Source organism: Manis pentadactyla, chromosome 10, assembly GCF_030020395.1.
Source record: "Manis pentadactyla isolate mManPen7 chromosome 10, mManPen7.hap1, whole genome shotgun sequence".
Taxonomy (NCBI): Eukaryota; Metazoa; Chordata; class Mammalia; order Pholidota; family Manidae; genus Manis; species Manis pentadactyla.
The window spans coordinates 105,799,547-105,820,798 of record NC_080028.1 but is presented as its reverse complement, the minus strand read 5'-3'; the positions used below and the strand labels follow the sequence as shown (position 1 = coordinate 105,820,798).

At 48.0% G+C, this 21,252-nt stretch overlaps 1 protein-coding gene across 3 annotated transcripts; it reads right to left on the bottom strand.

Moving 5' to 3' along the window:
• Positions 1-5,414: 5,414 nt before the first annotated feature.
• Positions 5,415-20,383, bottom strand: ENDOU (endonuclease, poly(U) specific). Of its 3 annotated transcripts, XM_036904717.2 has the most exons (10): positions 20,173-20,383; positions 15,741-15,863; positions 13,511-13,582; positions 12,939-13,073; positions 12,368-12,539; positions 11,781-11,980; positions 9,039-9,152; positions 8,313-8,419; positions 7,445-7,587; positions 5,415-6,837 (listed from the first exon to the last, which is right to left on the bottom strand). In XM_036904717.2, the coding sequence occupies exons 1-10, from the start codon at positions 20,225-20,227 to the stop codon at positions 6,717-6,719; spliced, it is 1,242 nt and encodes a 413-aa protein (XP_036760612.2). In that variant the 5' UTR covers positions 20,228-20,383; the 3' UTR covers positions 5,415-6,716. The 3 variants fall into 3 exon arrangements, with proteins under 3 accessions (XP_036760612.2, XP_036760614.2, XP_057343496.1); XM_036904719.2 differs by lacking the exon at positions 15,741-15,863 and having other exon boundaries at positions 20,173-20,381; XM_057487513.1 differs by lacking the exons at positions 13,511-13,582; positions 15,741-15,863 and having other exon boundaries at positions 20,173-20,382.
• Between the last annotated feature and the right edge of the window lie 869 nt (positions 20,384-21,252).

Sequence of the window (21,252 nt, the reverse complement as noted above, 5' to 3'; positions counted from 1 at the left end):
GCTGCATCCCATAGTATTTGGGGTGTTGAACTGTTGTTTTCATTTGTCTCCATATATTGCTTGATCTCTGTTTTAATTTGGTCATTGATCCATTGGTTATTTAGGAGCATGTTCTTAAGCCTCCATGTGTTTGTGATCCTTTTGTTTTCTTTGTACAATTTATTTCTAGTTTTGTACCTTTGTTATCTGAGAAGTTGGTTGGTACAATTTCAGTCTTTTTGAATTTGCCAAGTATCTTTTTGTGGCCTAGTATATGATGTATTCTTGGAAATGTTCCATGTGCACTTGAGAAGAATGTGTATCCTGTTGCTTTTGGGTGGAGTGTTCTGTAGATGTCTGTTAGGTCCATCTGTTCTAATGTGTTGTTCAGTGCCTCTGTGTCCTTACTTATTTTCTATCTTATTGATGTATCCTTTGGAGTGAGTGGTGTGTTGACATCTCCTAAAATGAATGCATTGCGTTCTATTTTCCCCTTTAATTCTGTTAGTATTGTACATATTTGGGTGCTCCTATGTTGGGTGCATAGATATTTATAAAGGTTATACTGACCCCTTTATCATTATATAATGTCCTTCTTTGTCTCTTGTTACTTCTTTGTTTTGAAATCTATTTTATCTGATACAAGTATTGCAACTACTGCTTTTTGCTCCCTATTAGTTGCATGAAATATCTTTTTCCATCCCTTCACTTTCAGTCTGTGTATGTCTTTGGGTTTGAAGTGAGCCTCTTGTAGGCAGCATATAGATGGGTCTTGTTCTTTTATCCATTCAGTGATTCTGTGTCTTTTGATTGGTGCATTCAGACCATTTACATTTAGGGTGATTAGTGATAAGTATGTACTTATTGCCATTGCAAGCTTTGGATTCATGGTTACCAAAGGTTCAAGGGAAGCTTCTTTACTATCTAACATTCCAACAATCTGCTTATTATGCTATTATAAACATAATCTGAAGTTTCTTTTTTTTCTCCCTTCTTTTTCTTCCTCCTCTACTCTTTATATGTTAGGTGTCATATTCTGTACTCTTTATGTACCCCTGTCTGAATTTGTGGGTAGCTGACTTAATTTTCCATTTGGTTAGTCATTAATTGGTCTACTTCCTTTGCTGTGGTTTTATTTTCTCTCTGGTAACAGCTATATTGCCTTAGGAGCACTTCCATCTAGAGAAGTCCCTTTAAAATACACTGTAGAGAGGGTTTGTGGGAGGTAAATTCCCTCAACTTTTGCCTATCAGGGTATTATTTAATCCCTCCTTCAAATTTTAATGATAATCTTGCTGGATAGAGTAGTCTTGGTTCAAGGCCCTTCTGTTTCATTGCATTGAATATATCATGCCACTCCCTTCTAGCCTGTAAAGTTTCTGCTGAGAAGTCTGACGATAGTCTGATGGGTTTTCCTTTGTAGGTGATCTTTTTTCCCTCTCTGGCTGCTTTTAATACTCTATCCTTGTCCTTGATCTTTGCCATTTTAATTATTATATGTCTTGATGTTGTCTTCCTTGGGTCTCTTGTGTTGGGAGATATGTGCACTTCGATGGTCTGAGAGACTATTTCCTTCCCCATATTTGGGAAGTTTTCAGCACTTATTTCTTCAAAGGCACTTTCTATCCCCTTTTATCTCTTCTTCTTCTTCTGTTACCCATATAATGCAAATATTGTTCTGTTTGTATTGGTCACACATTTCTCTTAATATTCTTTCATTCCTAGAGATCCTTTTTTCTCTCTCTGCCTCAGCTTCTTTGTACTCCTGTTCTCTAATTTCTATTCCATTTACTGTCTACTCTACCCTTCTAATCTGCTTTTAATTCTGTCCATTGTATGTTTAATTTCAGCTACTGTATTTTTAATGTGTCTATCTCCCTCCTCAATTCATCCCTTAGGTGTCTTAAATATTTTTCTGTACTTCCATTAACTTGCTTATGACTTTTATTTTGAATTCTTTTTCAGGTGGATTGGTGATTTCAGTCTCACTGACCCCTTTTTCTGGTGTTTAAGGGATTTTGGATTGAATAAAATTCTTCTGCCTCTTCATAATCCTAATGGATAGTGAGAAATACTTTGTGTAGGCAGCACCCTCTAGTGCCCAGATGCTCTGCTCTTTGGGGCTGCCCAGTACCTGGAGGGATGGCAGTGGTCGCAGGTGAGCAATGCCAGTGCCTATCCTAAAGAGAGACCTCTTTACTGCTTCCCAGCCACAGTGCCTGTCTCCGCTGTCAGGGCCAGTGAGCTGCCCACAGGGCTAAGGCCCTAAGCTTCCATGGACAGGGCTGCCCTCCAGCTGGCCTGGAGCAATGGCGGGGGTTGCAGGCAAGTAGTGCCAGTGTCTGTCAGGAGGACAGAGCTCCTTTCTGCTTCCCAGCTGCAGTACCTGCCTCCACTGTGAGGACCAGTGAGCCACATGCAGGGAGCAGCCTCTGCCTTAATCTCCTAAACTGCCATGGGCAGGGCTGCCCTTGGGCTGGCCTGGAGCGATGGCAGGGGTCGCAGGTGAGCAGTGCTGGTGTCTTCCAGGAAGACAAAGTCCTTTCCTGTTTCCCAGCCACAGTGCCTGCCTCCACTGTCAGGACCAGTGAGCCGTGCACAGGGAGCAGCCTCTGTGTGAAGCTATGTAGTTGCTGTAGGCGGGGATGCCCTCCAGCTGGTCTGGAGCAATGGCTGGGGCAGCAGGTTTACACACAGGTGCTGGTGGGGAAAAAAAAAAGTGGCAGGCTGCTTATTGTAGTGAGGGACCTTGGGGTTGCATTGCCAGCCAGGAGGATGGAGCACCTGTAGCTCCTCAAAGTTCCCAACCTGCTGGGCTGAGTGTGCTGGGATGATTTTGTCCACCTGTTCCTTCTACTGAACCCTTGCCCCTTTAGCAGCTCTCTCACTGTTGGGAAGTCTTTCAAAGTGCCCAGGAGTCTTTTCTTTTGTCCCAGGGCAGCTGGCTGTGGGAACCTGCTTGCAGTCTCAGTCTCTGAGTTTGGTTTTCACCCCCTCTAATCTCCAGAGCACCACGCAATGTGGGTTTGTGCTCCCAGAGTAGATTTCCTGGGCTGGGTATTTAGCAGTCCTGGGCTTCTACTCCCTCCCCACTCTGATTCTCTTCCTCCCACATCTGTGACTTGGGTGGGGGGAGTGCTCTGGTCCCACTGGGTCACAGCTTTATTACTTTATTCTTTCTCTTCTCTCAGATGTAGAATGGCTGGTGCGATCTAAATTCTAGTCACTCTTTTAGTAATAGTTGTATTTGCTGTATTTTCATATTATATGTGGTTTGGGAGATTTCTGCTTCACTTCTCATGCCACCATCTTTTTCCCCCTCCTGGCTTTTATCCTTTTAATTGAGCATTTTATGATTCTATTTTCTCTTCATTCTTAGAAAATCAGTTATACTTCTTTCATGGTTTCCCTGGGTTTTGTAATATATGTTTACAACAAATACATGCCCACTTTCAGATAATAATGTAGCACATCACAGGCAATGTGAGTACCTTACAACAAAGTAATCTTAATCCCTCCCCCATCCTGGTAGCTGTCATTAGTTCCACTTATATAGACACATGTAAATATAGATATGCATGTAATATATATATAGAAGTATAAGTACATACATCAGTGTATATGTACATACTTACATAACTGAATACATTGTTATTACTATTTTGAACAAACTGTTATCTGTTAGATCAATTAAAAGTAGGAAAAATAAATTTTTTTTTTACCTTTATTTATTTCTTCTTTGGATAATCTTCCTTTCTTTATATAAATATGAGTTTCTGGCCTGTTATTTTCCTTCTCTCTGAATAATTTCTTTTAACATTTCTTGCAAGGTAGGTCTGCTGGCAACAAGTTCCTTCAATTTGTTTATCTGAGAAAGTCTTTATTTCTCCTTCACTTTTAAAAAGATAATTTTTTGAAGATACAGAATTCTAGGTTGGTGGGTTTTTCTTTCAATAATTTAAGTATTCATTCCACTCTCTTGTTGCTTGCATGGTCTCTGAGGAGAAGTCAGATATAATTCTTACCTTTGTTCCTCTATCAGTATAAATTCTGTGGCTTCTTTCACAATTTTTTATATTTTATTTTATTGTTATTTAAAAATATGCCAAGATACAGGTTTTTTGGCATTAATTCTGTGTTTCATCTCTAAGCTCCCTCATTCTGTGGTTTAATGTCTTACATTAGTTTGCAGAAATTCTCAGTTATTATTGTTTCAAATATTTCTTCTGTTCCTTCCTCTCTTTATTTTATTTCTCGTATTCCCATTACATGTAAGTTATACCTTTTGTAATTGTTCTTCAGTCGTTCAGTGTTTTGTTTTGTTTCAGTTGTCATACGATTTGCTTTTTAGTTTTTGAAGATTGTATTAAGATATCCTCAAGCTCAGAGATTCTGTCCTCAACCATGTCCAGTCTACAAAAAAGCCCATCAAAGGCATTCTTCATTTCTGTTACAATGTTTTTTATCACTAGCATTTCTTTTTGTTGTTTTTTTTCTTAGAATTCATGGAATCTGTGGTGATGTCCCATCTCTGTGCTTACATTGCACATCCATTCTTGCATGTTGTCTGCTTTTGTCCATTAGAGCACTTAGTGTATTAGTCATAGTTATTTTAAATTCCAGGTCTGATAATTCCAACATCTTTGCCATGTCTGGTTCTGATACTTGTTTATCTCTTCAAATTGTGTTCTTTTGCCTCTGGTATGCTTAGTAATTTTTTTCTTGAAAAGCCAGATATGATGTTCCTGGTAAAAGGAACTCCTGAAACCAGGCCTTTAGTAATGTGGTGGTCAGGTGTAGAGAGAGGGGTAGTTTTCTACAGTCTCTGGTGTGTCTCTGTGGTTGTGTCTCAGTCTTTCAGTGAGCCTATGACTCTCGGCTGAAACTGCAGAGGTGTTTCTCAGGTTTTTTCCTCCCACTTTGTGTGGGGGAGGATGGCTAGAGTAGGGTGTAGCTGGGTATTTCCTTTCTCCAGGTCAGTTAGGCATTGATAATACTCCAGCAGGTTGGCCTCTGGCTAACTAGTTTGCCCAGAGGACAGGCTTTGTTAAGGACAGAGTACTCTGACCACTGAAAAATGATCCCACTTCTCCTCCCTGGAAGCCCATGGGGATTTTTCTCTGATATTTACTATGGGAATCTGGCTGAGCTCCTAGAGGTAAGTCTCACAATATTGTGGAGGCCCCATTATGACTGGGTCCTGGAGTTTTAACACTCAGGCTTGTCCACTTTGAGCCTCCAGTAATTCACCAATTACCATGCATGTTTTCCTATCCTCGCAGTGGTTTCTGCTTGTGTCTCTGCTCTAGTAAGCCTTGTCTCTCTAATTTTACTCTAATCTATCCTTATTCCAATCCATATTCACCTGTCTGAACAATCTTGAGGGCAGCGGTTTGCCTGTGTTCTCCCCTCTTAACAGATCCAAGAAGAGGTGATTTTTTAGTCTGTTCAGTTTTTTATTTGTTATTAGGATATGGTAAGGACTTCCAAGCTCCTTATGTGTGGAACCAGAAGCCCAAAGTACACTTCTTACATTCTTCAGATTACAAGTCCACGAGGAAGAAGTCTTTTCCCCTCTTGGCTAGATATGCTTATGAGTCCTCAGGGACTTTGGGATACCACGTTCTCCAGGCATTCTGAGGAGACACTAACACCAGAAGCATCCTTTCCAGCCCTGCTCTGGGGAAAGGCAGGGAAACAGATAGCTGAGGGCTATATACAGAGAAAAGACACATTTCAAGTTTTCTTAAATGACTTGGGTTTGAGACTTGAACCTTCCAAACCATAGTTCAAGCCTGGCTCTGTGGGACGCATGAGGTCAGGGGAGAAATTCATAATTGAGGTTGAAGTAGGGAGCCCCACTCTCCCTGATCTTCCATATTAGAGTTTATGCAAATTATGGCTGCTAGATAAGCCTTAAAATAATTATGTTAAAGGCACTGAGCTATAGGTTCCCTTCTTTTGATGCAAAATCTTTCATCTTGAGGAGCTCTTTCATAAATTATTTGGGAACAAAATACAGCTCTGTAACTACACTAAACATCTATGACTGGAGGTTTTTGATGCAGTTACCAAGCTGGGGGTGCAAGAACACTCAGGCCTGGAGAAGTCCACTCCCCTGATCCCCCTCACTGTGCCAACCCATTTCCCTCTCTATCCAGCATCAGAATTCTCCCAGACCCTGTTTGGAGAGTAACTAACCACAGAAAGACCAAATACCCAGTACTTGATTTCTATGGCCTGATTTCTCTGGGGCCCAAATATAGGACTGAATTGCAGTTTGCAGTAATAATAGCCATTATAGTAATCTTGATTGTCTAGCAGCCTTTCTTCCTAAGAACAATTAAAAACACCTTCACAGTAATAATATCATCAGGTTTGCCTTTTCACCAACCCAAAAGAAGAGGAAATGGACAAACCTCTTCCCTTTACATTAAAAGGAAAACATGAGGCCCAGAAAGGTCAAGGACTTGCCCATGGTTCCACCTTCCATCTGGTCAAAGAACTATCAAGGCTCCCACCTTCTCTGTCTGGATTGTTTCCAAAATGCTAGAAAAAAAGTATTTGACTATTTTCTGCATTTTTCTTATTTGTATCTTTTCTCTCTCACCCATATGGGTATTTCTGGGTTCAGGAATCCCAGGCTCCACACACATCCCCACCCAGCTCAGAGCAGATAATACCTCATTCCTGCAAGACGTACTATCTGCCCTCATGCCCCTATCTGGTTCCAATCTCTAGTGGGTGGAAGATACCACATAGGCTGTGGCAATGTACTTCTTGCCGTTTCCATAGGTGGATTTGTCCCAACCGAATGTCTGGATGGCCAGGGGATATCCACCCAGGCTTAAATGGCACCTGTGGAGAAAGAGTACCAAATTATAGGGGCCTGCCACTTCACTCTACCTCTGTGCCCTGGCTGCCCATGCGGAAGGGCCCCCCACCCTACATGAAGGGACCCTTTCAAAATCTATGCTTATTTTATGTCTTCTTAAGACATGTCCTCATCTTTCCCAGAACAGTATTTTAGAACCTCAGATCCTAGAGCTGAACCCCCAGAAATTAAATCTTAGGATTTCAGAAGTAGTAGGACAGAAAATCCTCAAATGTTAGAGAACATGAGGCCCAGTAATTTCAAAGTGTGCTTTCTGGGGCCAGAGGGTTCCCCAGGCAGCCTCAGGGACCAAACAGGGAGGCATAGAGCACCAGGGTAATGCCATTTCCGGCTGCTTTTTAAGGTGATGCCTAAGATCTTGCTTGGAGAGAGGGGCAGCGGCTCTGCTGCCAGGATGACATTTAGCAGCCACCAATCTACTCTAACAACCTTTTTTCCCAAGTGAGAAAACAGACCTAGAATAGTGCTTTGGCCAAGTCACCAAGTGGCAGAATCCCATCCCCCTGGCTGTCCTGGCTGAGGACAGTCTGAACCCAGCCTGCTCCCCAGGCCTGGCTGGCCTGTACTTACACTTTGCCAGGCCTGGCGATGAAACACAGGGAGTAGAGTGCAAACTCAAACTCAGGGCTGCTGCCGATGAAAGCTGAGCCCACTTCCTTATAATAGCCGTCCCAGTTGAACTGCATGGCTAGCACGTCTGGATAGGAGTCCCACTGTGGAGAGAAGGGCAGCAAGGGGGCTGGTGAATGGCACAGAGTGGAGTCAGACAGGGGTGGCAAGTGGTGACAGTCAGCCAGGATTTGTTCATGGCCCAGTAGGAACCTATGTGAGCTTTCCAGGGAGGCTTGATTCTATAAATTGACAGAGGGAACCGTCTGCCCTGCTCAGGTGTCTGAGCCCCACTTGGACTATCGGTCTGCAGCTGCCTGCCACCTCCACCAGGGATGTACACTGGAGTCAGCACCCGTATGACTGATGCCAGGGAAACAGGGGCATAACTGTTCCCTGTGGCTCTCACATCTGAAAGAGGATTATTTATTACCACCAAATAATTTCCAAATTGTTCCCATAGCAAAAGTTTCTTTTTTATAAAATGTAAGGGGTTTAAGTCAGACTAGCTGCAGAAACTTCTAGCCATGGCCACATTCTATAGAAGTTCAGTCATAGGGTAATTGCATGTCCTTTGGTTCTGCACTCTGAGGACCTCCCGCCAGGGATGGTGCCTTCCATCTTTTGATCTCTGCAGCTCTAGAGTATTCACTGTTTGGAAGAGAATCCCAATGTCCTGGCTGCCTAAAGCCACTCTCCAGCAGAGGGCAGTCCCCATCAGCTGCTGGTGAGGGGACGAGAGACAAGGCTGACTGGAATGCAGAATTAAGGCAGAAGTTGGGACACTAGCAAGGCTTTTCCAGCCCATGGGTCAGCACTCAGTACTCACAGGCCCATCATAGATGTAACTATAGTAGTCAACCAGTCCCTCCTTCTCCTGCATGTAGAAGCGGATCCAGTTATGGAAGCCAGTAACCTTTCCTTTCTTTACTTCACCTGTAAGGAAGAATCCAAGGTGGGTGATTTGGGCCTGCAGCCCGTGCCAAGGCTGTCCCTCTTCTCCAGTCTTTGACTCTAGTGTGAACACCTCCTAAGCCCCTTGCCCTGACTCCCCAGAGTCCCTCACATCCCTCTCACCTCAGGAAGCCCCCCTAACCTTCCAGCTCCAGCTCTTAGGAGAATTCTTCCTCCTGGCTGACCCTGGTGACCAGTCTGGGACACTCCTCTCAACCACTTCTCCAGGACCAAGCCAGACTTGGTGGGATCTTTACAGGGTGGGCTAGTGGGGAGAAAGACCAAGGGCCTCTTGGAAACAGTTGATCAAGCCCTGGGAGCAGAGGACCACTCAGAGGTAGACAGCATGCTGCTGAGCACATCGCCCCTCCCACGTGTGCCCCTTGGGGGCCTCAGTATTTGGTCTTCTTTCCCCCTTTGATACTCCAGAAGAGACTGTTTCTCAAATAGGGCTCCTTGGGGCCCTCCCTCTGGGTTTGGAAGTATTTGTGTCTCTCCCTGCTGGCTGGCTGGGCTGCTGCCACATCAGTGACCTTGCTCCTGAGAGAAGCTGTCTCTGTCTATCCTTCCAACTCTTTCTTTCCGAGCAGAGTGATCCCACCTGAGAAGACATGTTCAAAGCCACTGGAATCCGCCTTGTTATCACCTCTTGAATAGAGTCCGAACCACATGTTCTTCAAGTCACTGAAGAACTCCTGTTCTGAGCTGTAGCGATCTTGGGAGAGGAACACAGAAGACTTAGGAGAGGCAGAGGTGAGGCCAGATCCTGGCCTCGACAAGTAATAAACAAACACTATGATTTCAGGTAAGTGCTGGGAAGAAAATAAGGCAGAGATCCCCTGACGGCTGGAGGTGGGGATGGGGTGGGAAGCCCTCTAGAAAGGAAGGTCAGAAAGGCCTCACTGATTAGATAGTGCTAATCAGAGACCTGAAGGATACGGAGTTGGCTATGCAAAGATCTGAGGAAAAGATTCTTCCGCATACAGAGAACAGCAAGCACAGGGCTCTAAGACAACTTAAGCCCCATGTTCAAAGAGCTGAGTCACTGGGACTCTAGCCGTGAGCAGGAGGGGAGAGTGGTCTAGGAGGAGGTCCAAGAGATAGGCGGCAGCCAGGTACTGCAAGCCCCTGCAGGAAGGTGGGCTCTCAGCCAAAACACAATAGTAACAAAAATATTTTAGAGTTAGTGAATACATCCTATGTGCTTGGCACCATTTTAAGTGCTTTTAATCCTCACATTGAATCTTCACATAAGGTTGATACTAATTAATCTCCAACTTGGAAATGAGGAAAATGAGGCAGACCAAGGTTATATAACTCGTGTGGGATTACACAGCAAGAGGTAGAGACAGCACTTGAGCCCATGCAGTCTGGCTCCAGAGGCTGACGTCTTGACTAGTTTCTGGAAGGTGGGAGAGCCACTGATGGGTTCTAAGCAGGGGAATTGTGTGAAAACACTTAGGCAGGAGCTTTGTTTTTAAAGGACCGCTCTGGTTGTGTATGTAACAGGGTCAGTGGGGTGTCTGAGCAGCAGAGAAGCCAGATTTGAGGCTAACGTTTTGCTGGGTTAGTGTGGTGGTGGCTTAGTCTCTAAGGTGCCAGCCGTGGAGGGGGTGGGAAGTGGGCAGATGAGGGATAGGCTTTGAAGGTGGATGTGAGCAGGAGATGAACATAGGAAGCAGTGAGATAAAGAGAAGAGTTGAGTATAACTCCTGGGCTTTTGGCCTGAGCAACTGGATGGATACTGGTATCATTTATGAGACAGGGCAGTATGACAAAGGAGCCGGTCTGGAGGAAGAGGCAGGAACCCTAAATCCTCTTTCCCCCACCTTCTGAGTAGCTGCTGGTGAGATAGTCAAGTGGAGATGTTGAAAAGGGAGTTGCGACCCAAGGGAAAGGTCAAGGCTGGGGATCTAAATTAGGGAGCCATCAGATATGGACTGTTTATTGCCCAGAATTTTGTATGGAGGATACAAAAGAGACATATTCCCTGCTTTCAAGGACTTAAAATACAGTTGGAAAATAAGACTAAACATACACAAAATAACAGAATGGTTTCACAATCTGAATGGCTACCACTAACCCATGCCAGGCTTCCCACTGAGTGCTTTACAAGCATTAGTGGAAGACCCCATCTCACAGATAAGGCTCAGGGTCACACCATTAGCAAGTGGAAGAACCAGGAGTCTCTTTGGCTCAAGGCTGTATTGATCCACATCAAAGCTGTGAGCTGGGGCAGATGGAGCTTCATGAATGGGGTGGGATGTGAGTTAGATCTTTATGGAGGAGTAGGATTAGACAGGGAGAGGGATGGAGTAATGCAGCAGCCCGGCCTCAGCATCGGAATCCTGGGTTCCAGCCCAGTTCTGCTTACAGCTTCCTCTGTGGCTTCAGACAAGTCACTTAGCCTATCTGGGCCTCCATTTCTCCTTTGAAAAGTTGGCGAGCTCAGGCTTGACTTCCAAGACTCTCTCCTGTGTTTACTACAAAGGGAACACTGGGGGGCGGTGCAGGATCGCATCCTCGTCACAGGGATTGCTTATGTGCAGGCTTTACCTAAAACCTGAGTGTGGAACTAGTGCTTAACCGGAGGCGGGCAGATGGAATGCAGCAGCTCTGAGCCGGGGCGACCCCGGGGCCAGCAGGGAAGACCTGAATGGCGCTGCCCCTGAGGCACAGCCCAGCTATGTGGAGTTCAGAAAAGGAATCTAGAGGACACTAACAAACAAGCCGCGCCAAGAAGTCCTGCGGCCCAAGCCTTTTTTGGTCTGATTGGCAAATATCTCTACCTGGAGCCACACCAACCAGAACCCTTCTGAGTAGATTTCCCCTCTTGAATCTTTGTTGATTTTCTGTTGCTGTTTTGCCCAGCAAAAATGTGGAGCAAGCCAGCCTCCTTACTAGACTTAGAGCAGGAGAAGAGAGTAGAATCAAGGACTCTATGTGCCTGGAAAGTGGTGCTGACTCTGGGATCAGCTGAGGCGAGTGAGAAGTGGCCCGGGGTGGAGTGAGGTGACTCATAGCCCTGCAGAGGACCCTGAGACTGAAGCAGCGAGTGGGGGTGGGGGGGTGGGGGGGGTAAAAAGGCAGCTAAGAGTAAGTCGAAAGGTGAGGTGACTTCCAAGCCAGGCAGAGGTTCTTTGGCTCCTGCTTAGGCCCGTGATCTCTTCTGGGCCCATCTCTGGTCCCCTCCATGTCCCCTCCAAACACAGGCTGGCCTCCACATAGTCCCCTCCTGCCCTCTTTGCCTCCCTTCGTGGAGCCCGCCAAGGGGCCCGTTTCTTCAGCAGACAGACCCAAGTCCTCAGCATTGCAGCGAGAGCACTGGAGAGGGCTCACTCACTCTGGTGGCGGAGGAAGCTGTAGAGTTCTGCCATGACAGCTGTCTTCATGACCTCTCTGAGGAAAGTGTCCTGCTCAGCCAGCTGCTGGGCACTGAAGTGCTCCCCACGGCCTGTCGCTCTCTGGTAGTTGTTGAGGAGGTTGATGAAGGCTGCGTAGGTCGGCTTGGAGAACAGCTTCTCATTGACATATGTGAAGAGCCTGGGGGAGGTGGAGGGAGGCCTAGTGAGACGCCTGCATGTGGAACAGAAACCCCTCCGGGAGCTGCCAGGGGGACCCAGGGCAGGCATGGGAGGGCGGGTTCGGAGCAGAGCGGGGACTTCAGATTCTCTTGAAGGCTATGCATGGGGCCCTTCTTTTCTTCCACTTCAGCTCTTTGGAAGATCAGTTCTATTCTCAGCCCAGCCAGTCACAGAAACCCTCCCAACTGGCTGCCCAGAGTCCCTCAAGATGGCTTTGTCTGTCTCTGGGGGCCTATATTTTCCCTGTCCTTTTGACCTACCTGTCTTGAGGAGGAAAGTGCTGAAGTGGCAAAAGGAACAGAGCTCGGGGACAGACTGCTCAGGCGGGGGAAAGACGGGGACTCACGGCTCTGGGCAGCGGTCCACTTGGTCTCCCGTCTCCGAGGGCAAGATACATTTTTGGCTATTGAGGGTGATGTCCTCCTTCTGGGCTTTGTTCGTATCTGCCCTGTAGATCTTCTCAGACACACTCTGCAGCTTCTCCTCGGTGATGGCGTCCCTGCTGTGGGAGAAGCCCTCTGGGAGGAATTGGGGAGAGGTATCTCAGAGCCCCAGGAAGGCCGAGGTGGGGCAGCTCCTGGGCGCCTTCCAGAAGCCAGCAGCACGGAGAAGGGCTGCAGTCAGGCACCCTCATAATCAGAGGACAGGGGCCTCGAGCCTAATGGGCCCTCAAAGCCAGACGTGCCCTTGCCCACAGAATGTTCCCTTCCTCTAGGAAGGCTCCCAAGCTTTGACATGTATCGGAATCACCCGAGAGCTTGTTAGAACAGACTGGTGGGCCCCACCCAGGGTCTCTGGTTCCATAGGTCTGGGGGAAGCCTGAGAGTATCTTCCCAGAGGGTACAGCTGCTGGGCAAGGACAGCACCCTAGAGCTCCTGTGGCTCTTGGACTGTACCACAGAGAGCAGGACACTGACCGTGGCCACACAGGCTCTCAAAGTCCGCGCAGCAGTTCCCAAACTCCCAGCAGCGGGAGTTGCAGTGACAGGGGTGGTGCTTGTCAAAGGCTTCCCGGCAGCGGCCCTGGCAGGAGTTGGGTGCCACATACAGGTCTGAGAAAACAGAGGGGAGTGGGTCCCGGGCAGACCTCCAGAGGTCGCACCGGCGTGGCCAGGCCCCCCTCTGCCTCCCTCCCTTGCTCTTCCTGTTCAGGATCTCCAGCGAAGGAAAACAAGCGCGCCTAACCGGTGCACGCCCCACAGGCAGGAGGTCCTTTCAGAGGCTGAACTGCATTTTCTGGCCTGTTGTTTTTATAATCTTCCCACTCTAAAAATAAAACCTCTTCCACTTCCCTCTCCTACTGTCTTCGGTCTCAGATTCTCCTTCCTGCCAAATCCCAGGCTTCCTCCCGCAGGGGCCCAAGAGCCAGTGAGCCCTTCTGGCCGCCTCCGGGTGCTGGGTTTGGGCTCTGTCTGCTGTGGGCCTGGGCTGCTCCCCCTGCCCTGTCACCCTTTACCCCGAAGGCCCCCAGAAGGGGAGGCAGACTCACTGCTGGCAGGGGCCCCCTCGGCCTCTCCCTCCACGTCCAGGAACAGCTCTGGCTCTTTGGGGTCTCCTTCAGCTGTAAGTCAGAGAAGTAAAGCCATCAACCACCCCCAAGGGTTCCTTCCATTTTTATCTCTGGTTATCAGTTCCTCCAGCCTCAGGGACAAACAAGTTCAGTGGAAGAAAATATAAAACAGTCCAAGGTACAGTGAACAAGTACTAGTGAAGGAGGAGAAAAACTAAGCCTGGAAGACAGGAGGCCGATCACTGAAAACTTACAGAAAGTGAAAAGAATTCTGCCAGGGGATGCCCCTCCTCACTGCCATTCTGGTACCCAGCATGCGCATCTCTACAATGGGGAGGGAGCCGGGAGGTGGTCTTTCCTGCACCAAAGACTCTGGTTTGGACCTGTCATCAGTGTAAAGCTGATAGATGGATGGGCTTGGCCTTCTGCAGATCACAGGGCCCTCACTTAGGACCATCCCTTAGGTCTAACTCCCAGTCAGAGCCAAGGGTGAACTCCTCCCAGGGCCTCCAGGAATAACTTTCCTGACATACCCGCCTCCCTTCTTTCTTTGCAATACTTGGCAATGGCCACAGAGGCTGTTGTGGGGGAGGGTGTGTTCAGAAAAGCACATCCCCACTGTGGCCTGAAAGCTGAGTGGCCCCGGCCTGGGCTCAGGGCAGAGAAGGGTGGAGTGTGTGGAAGGGGGAAGGGGCAGGGATGTTCTGGGGACTCCGGGCTTCTCTCTCCTACTCTTGGGGGAATAATTTACCCCCAAACAGCACAATTATAAAGTGATCTAGAACCTCTTAGTGAGTTTGCTAGGTGATACTGCATTATTGCTGTCAGAGCCTCAGGTCTGATTATTCACTCCGCCAGCAAACACCTTCTGATCACATGCTTCATGCCAGGATGTGTTCTAAGTCCAGTGATCCAGGGAGTTCTTAGCTCAGCTACATTTTATGCCACATAGACTTTAGTGAGCAAACAGAGAATCTCAACCATCACTTCTGAGTTGCAAATAACAGACTTAGAGATAAAATGGCTCCTCGTGTGAGTACCGTCTCTATGTTAGAATGCCTGCAGGATGATCCGAGATGAACATACCTTCCTGTGTCTGCTGAGTGGGGCACAGGGTAGCAGAAAAGGAGTAGGCTCTGATTCTGGCACCAAGCTCTGGGCCAGGTTTCCCTATCTGGGCCTGATCAGCAGAACTTCTGCATATATATATATTATATATATAGTGTTTATATATATATGGTGCTTTTGTATAAATTGAATAAGGGTTCCTTCTGGGTGCAAGCAGTTCACGGGGCACTTGGTTGGGTCAGCAGACACTGCCTTTGGGCAAATAAGGATAAAACTACTCCTATCTCTCAGCAGACAGGTCTTCACTAAGGCGTATGGCTTAGTAAGAAGGGTACAGATTCAGTTTGGGTCCAACGTGCCTTCACAGCCACGTGGCCTTCTGCAGCACACAGCCCCAACCATATTCAGTGGCCTTGCTGACCATTGTCCACCGTGACTTCAGTGACCATGTTTTCCAAACTAGGAGTCAGCACAAAGCAGGGCTTCATGCCCCAAAGCAGAACACTGTCTGGGAGTCTAAGATATGGGAAGCATCCAAAGAAGGGATCAAAACGATTTTTTCCAACAATTCCTTTAAAACAGTGTTATTGGAGTAGCAGAGGAACAATCGGTTTTTGAGTGTGGTGGATGTCGCGTGTGACTGCTGGACTGGGAATGACATTCTGGAGGTGTTGCAGCCCCTCGCTCCACTCACTGCAGGAGAGCAGTATAAACAGTGACAGCCAGTGAGAACCATGCAGGCTTCCTGGCAGCATGCAGGTTGGGAAAGTTCATTGCCATTTTTACTCTTCTTAGATTGAAAGTGTTAAATAATAATCAGTAATGTAATACATGCTAAAATAATGTTTTTATCATTTTACTCTTTTGGGAATTACTTAGTAACTTTAAAAATATTATTATTTCTGATAGTACAGACAGATACTCCAGTTAAATGACATCTATTTTATTTTAAATGGGGTTTTATGTTGGTGACATCCTAGACTACCTGGGATAATGGCAGCCAAATCCCTGGCCCCTGCTCTGCCCCCAGTGTTCTTTTTCTGGCCTTTTGAACCCCGTCATCTGTCCTGAACACTGCTCTGGACACCCAAGCCAGCAGCCACCCATGCCTTCCGGACCCACCACCCCAGAGAAGCCTCACTGGTACACAGGTGCTCGCAGTCCTCACAGCAGTCCCCATGCTGGAGACACCGGCGGTCACTCTGGCACTCAGCCTTCCGGTTAAGTTTCTCATTACAGCAGAATGCACATGACTCCATCTTTCCTATGGGCAGTAAGGTCCACAAACTCAGTTCTTTGGGAATACTATTCTCCTCATCAACGTACCCCCTGCAGGAGGGTTCAGATATGGGGGCAGGGGCCCCCGCTCAGCAGAGAAGGTCATTACTCTGAAAGGGAGAAGTGCATGCACAGCTTCCCGTGTGTAGCATATGCATCATCCCCACTGCCCACCACCCACCAGGTCTTTCAGGGCTCATAGTGTAGACCAGTATCACAAACTCACATGCCTGCTGGGGCTAGACTGTAGCGTAAATGAGTAAAGAAGCAGGGAGGTGGTGGAGGTGAGGACCATGACAAGCCCGGGAGCCAGGCCCTGCCTGCAACTGGAAGCCACCATCAGCTCCATCCATGTTGAGAGGCAGGCTCAGTCTTGCCAGAGCCTCCAGTTTTTCAAGAGAAGCCTTCATTTTTTACATGAAAAGTTCCATTTTGTAAAAAATTCAAATAAACCAAAAAAAATCCCACAGGCCATCAGTCACTGTCATGCACATGAAGGTGAGTTGCTGCGCTCCAGTAATCCCACCTGCCTCTCCCCTTTGACGTACCCCCTCCTCTCCTCCTGTCCCTTTTATATCTTCTGCTGTTTTATTCTCCCCTCCCCTTCATCTGGCTCCTCTCAGCCTGCTTCCCTGTGTCATGTCTTCCAGTTTCTTTGAGTCTTTGGAATGCGTTCAGGTTCATTTGTGTGCGGGGTGGGGGATGAGGTGGGTATAGGTGAGAACTGGGTTACGGACTAGGATCTGTTATGTAACCACAGGCCACACCCCTTGCTCCAACAGATGGCTGGCAGAAGCAAGCTTTTGGTCACAAGGGTATAAGACAAGAAATTCTGACAGAAATGATCCAAACCCACCAGCCCTTCTACCAAGTCAAGCCCACCCCCAGCCCCCGCCCCACAACAGACCGTGCAGGGCTCGCGCCTGGATGACGGCTGGCGCCGGGGCCCTTTCCTTCCTCTCTCTGCTTGAAGGGTAATAACAAAGCCTTTGTTTCCATTTGAGGTCCCTGAGGTTTGGATATAGAGAGGGGCTGGGTTTAGGGGGTCAGGCTGTGGGTTACAGAGAATGTCAAGATCAGAGGCAGTTACTGTGAATATCGGAATCTGTATGAATGAGGAAACTGAAACATAATTTGAACTGGGTTAGGGTTAGTCAGGTTAGGATTAAGAGCTACAGTTAAGGTTGGGCTTGAGGTAAATTTATTGGTAAAGTAACAGCTTTGTATTGCTGTTTGGGTAGAGGAGGGGGCTAGGTTTAAGACTGCATTCAGGATTGAGAAAATATTCCAGTTTTGCATTAGATTAGATTTGGGACTTGGTTCTGGTTGTGATCCCACACAGGTATAGTGTCTCGATTTAAGCCTGGGTTGGGTTGGAGGTGAACATTAGGGCTATGAGTTTAGTTACCAATTTGGATTCTGGGGTTAGATTTTATACTGTGCCACCAAGGGTGGCAGAGCAGAGAGGGCAAGAACCAACTGCGTGGAGCTGGAATTCTGGTCTTGCCACTTTCTAGCTTTATGATCTTGGGCAAGTCATTTGACTTTCTGTGCCTCAGTTTACTTATCTGTAAAACTGTGATAATAATGGAGCCCATTTCATAGAATATTTATAAAAGTTAAATGACTTAATATCTGTAAAGCACGTAGTACAGTGCATGACACAGAGTAGCACCATATACACGTTTGTCGGATGGATAAGCAATGTCAGTATTCCATGCCTGTCCTCCAGGTGGCATGCATTCAGACTGGCTGGAGCACCCTTCTCTGGCAGCATTCCTGACCTCGCTGGGTCTCAGCTGGGCCATCCCTTGGGCCAGGGTGTCAGCGCATTTATGTTACTAACTGACATCATTGCTGAGTCTGTGTTCTTTACATCAAAGAGGTAAAGTTAACCCAGGTCCTGAGGCAATTTCACACTTGTGTACAAGGCCTCCAATTCAGCTAGGAAAGCAGGCCTCTGATCCAGTGTATTGTCCCTAGAAAAAAACAGGCTTAAGGCCACTTGGCCCTTCAAGCCCTGGGGAACTCCTCTTGAATCTTAAATGATGCTCCACTGGAACCTGAATGCAAAGATCTTAAGGAGCAATTTTCAGTCCTTGAGGAAGGCTCTGTCCACTGCCTGCCCAGTCAGCCTGGCAGTACACCCAGAATCCAAAGGAGAGAATTCAGACAAATCAGGGCGAGATTTATAATGGGCCAGATCAGCAGAGTCCAAGGAAAGAATTCACTCCATTCCAGCAGTTGGCACCAGTTGAGAAGGGCTGGCAAGTGAATAGCCAGCTCTGTGGTGCTCAGAACACCCTGCACTGGCCCAATGAGTGGACTTTCTCATCTCTGTTCAAGAACTTTGTCCCTAACAAGAAGTCCCTTCCAGGGACTCTTCACACTTCCCTGTAAGCTTGGTCTGCCTCAAGATGACCTTGGAAGTAGAGGGCTAAGGGGAGGGGTGGGATGGACTTCTCCTAATAGGCACCTCACCATGCTGTTCTGGGGACACTCAGGTGACTAGGCACCCTGACTCTTCACTCCGGCACCCCTGCCCTGTATCACCCACTCACACAAACACTCCATGTGCCTTGCACACCAGCCAGGCACCTGAATCGCTGCTCCAGCACATGTCGGTCCTTTGTCCCTCGGCCTCATCTCTCTGACTCCCTGCCTTTCTTCATTTGGGCCTCTTTTCTCTCAGATTCTCCCTCCATTCCCCACTGAAGAGCTTAGCCACCCCGTTTCCCAAGAAATGCTAAATGTTTCCGTACCTTCCAAAACCAACATGCTGGAATGCCCACTCCCTACCCATACTGCCCAGTGAAAGAGCCTGGCCCCAAGCCTGGATGTCCCTGCCGTGTCGGCGCTCAGCCTTCTGATGGTGGGGGCTCCAGCATCCATGCCCCACACGCCGTTTCCGTGAAGACTTAGTCAACCACGAAGAGTCATTTTCAGGACCAGCATCCTGCCTCAGTTCACTCGAAACAGCCAAAGACTTGAGGCTGGCAGTGACTCCTCCATGGGGTTCATGTTCTTGCATCTGAGTTCTGAGATGTCGGAAATAGGCTAGACAGGAGCAGAGCCTCTTCCCTCCCATCTTAGGAAAGCAGGAAGCATCACCCACTGGACCCTGACTTCCCCGGAGTCCAAATGTCTGGAGTTGCCCTCCTCTCCTGAGGCTGGGATGTGCCAGTCCAGCTGCCACTCCTTCACATTAAGGTAGAATATCTTACGTGTGCACACCCCTCTCTACCACAGGCTCTCGGCCACCCAGAGCCCTGGCAGAGCTGATTCTTGGCTGCTCCGCAGGCGGGCTGGAGTAGAGATACCCAATTCCATCCTGTGTTGGGAGGACTGGGAACAGCTCTCCCCAGCACAGTTTTCCATTTAGGAATCCCATTAAGGTCTCCTTATCCACAACCTTTCCAGAAATGACTCTAAAATGTACATATTATTTATATAAAAATATATAAATAATCGTATATTTAAATCAAAACCACAGTACATTGAGATTTCACATGTGGGGTGCTTCTGACGCATTATCTTACTTAATCCTTACAACAGTCCTATGTAGGAACAACCTGGGTTGGGTGGGATGCGTATCAAGCTCTGATTCGTTCTTCTCTGGGCAGGGGAGGATTCTCCCTCCACCCCTCAGCTCCGCCTCTTCCTTGGGCACTCATTCCCACCCACCCATTAGCCACCACCTAACACACCAGCACCTGCATCTCACCCAGCTATGAAGCAGGAAAGTGTTCCTTTTCTTTTGGTTCCCTCCCTGTACCTCTAGTAACAGGCTCTTCTCTGTGCTTTAACTCCCCTAACACTGGGACAAATTCCTCTGACCTCTCGTGCATCCCCAGGTAGCATGCGGCCCACCTCGGTCAAGGCTTTTCCAGTTTCTTCCTGAGCCTGCCCAGCTCCTCACCCTGAGAAAATGTACCCAGAACACCTCACCTATCCCTAGCACTGGAGGGAGTGGCAAGGGCAGCCCCAGCTTTATCCCATAAGTGGCTTGGGAAAACAAAGTCTTAGTGAGATCAAAAGTCAGGGTGGACTAAAGGATGTTTGTGGCCGGCCTTCCAAGGTATCCCTACCATTAGGCCTCAGTCCTGCAACTCCCTTTACACAGTCGGCTCCACTCCAGAGGCAACTCCCGACCTCAGACAAGGGCAGGTCTAAGCCACGGGGCTTTAGGATAGAGCTGACTCTCCCTTGTCCCACTGCCCTCCCCTCTACCAAGTTCCCCAACTTTCTGCTTCTTTATGCAGGACCCCTCCCACCCCCATCAGACAGCAACTCACCAGCCCAGGCCAGGCCGCAGAGCATGGCCACTATCAGGGACACACCAGTCTTCATGTTGCCCAGTTGGAGCCAAAAGGGGATTGGCTGTTGGACTTCTACTAGAGTCAAGGTGAATGTCTCAGCTCTCAAATGAACCTTATTTCCCAGGCTGGTCCTTTTAAAAACATCAGAACTTGTGGCTCTGGTACCTCCAGATCCATCCAGGAAGAAAAGAGGGGAGGGAGGGACCGCAGATGGGTAGGAGGTGGAGAGAGGGTGGAATCCAACAGCTGTTTGAAGCTGGAGGGAAGGTGACTCAGCCGGCAGGTAATGCCAGATGTTTAGAACAGGTAATGCTAGCTCTTTGTAGCTAGAAAATAGGTCGTGAAAGCAGGCACAGCGTGTGGGCCTAGTTTGGGGGATTCTCTGTCTAAATTAGGAGCATGCATGGGCTTATCTTTGGGCGATGCCCTCCAAATACCCACCTACCTTTAAGCCACAGGCCTGACCCCCCAGGGGGCTACAGACTGGCTTCATCTTTGAACTGCTGGTGCTTAGCATGAGCAAGGAACATAATGAGATGATCATTACAAGTGTGACAAACAGTAAGTGCTTGAGCAAGCATTAGGGTCATTGGAAAGAGAGTTACAGGAGGCATGGGTCAAAAACAAGGCTGTTTTTATTACCGTCAAGCTGGACTGACATGCTAAATCACCCTAGAAATATTATGCAAATGAGTCCCTAACTCTTACTGAGTCAGCATCTCAGGTTTTACATGTTTCAGGGTCCCATAGCTTGCAGGTTTATGGGGCCAGGGAGAGGCTAAGCCCCTTAGAGGCAGCCGAAGGACCCACCCTTCTTTTCCTGGGGCCCACAGCCCCGTTCCTTTCATCCCCTACTTACCCCCTCTCCCTGAGGACCCCTCCCAGAGAGGGGTGACGCTTCTCAGGGCTCCTTTCTTCCCAAGTCCAAGCCCAAAGGTACAACAACTTGGGGCTGCCAAGATTTCCCCCAATAATAAAGGTAAGATGGTAAGGTCTGCTAAGTAAAATGCCCTTTCCAGAGGGCGCACTGCATGGAGATTCTCAGCCCTCTCAAAA

Bases quoted from the DNA above. Each gene is read 5' to 3' on its own strand.
- ENDOU (XM_036904717.2), bottom strand. From the start codon at position 20,227: ATGAAGACTGGTGTGTCCCTGATAGTGGCCATGCTCTGCGGCCTGGCC. The intron at 15,864-20,172 runs GTGAGTTGCTGT...TACTGCCCATAG, and splicing joins CTGCGGCCTGGCCTGGGCTG to GAAAGATGGAGTCATGTGCA. The intron at 13,074-13,510 runs GTGAGTCTGCCT...CTGTTTTCTCAG, and splicing joins CGAGGGGGCCCCTGCCAGCA to ACCTGTATGTGGCACCCAAC.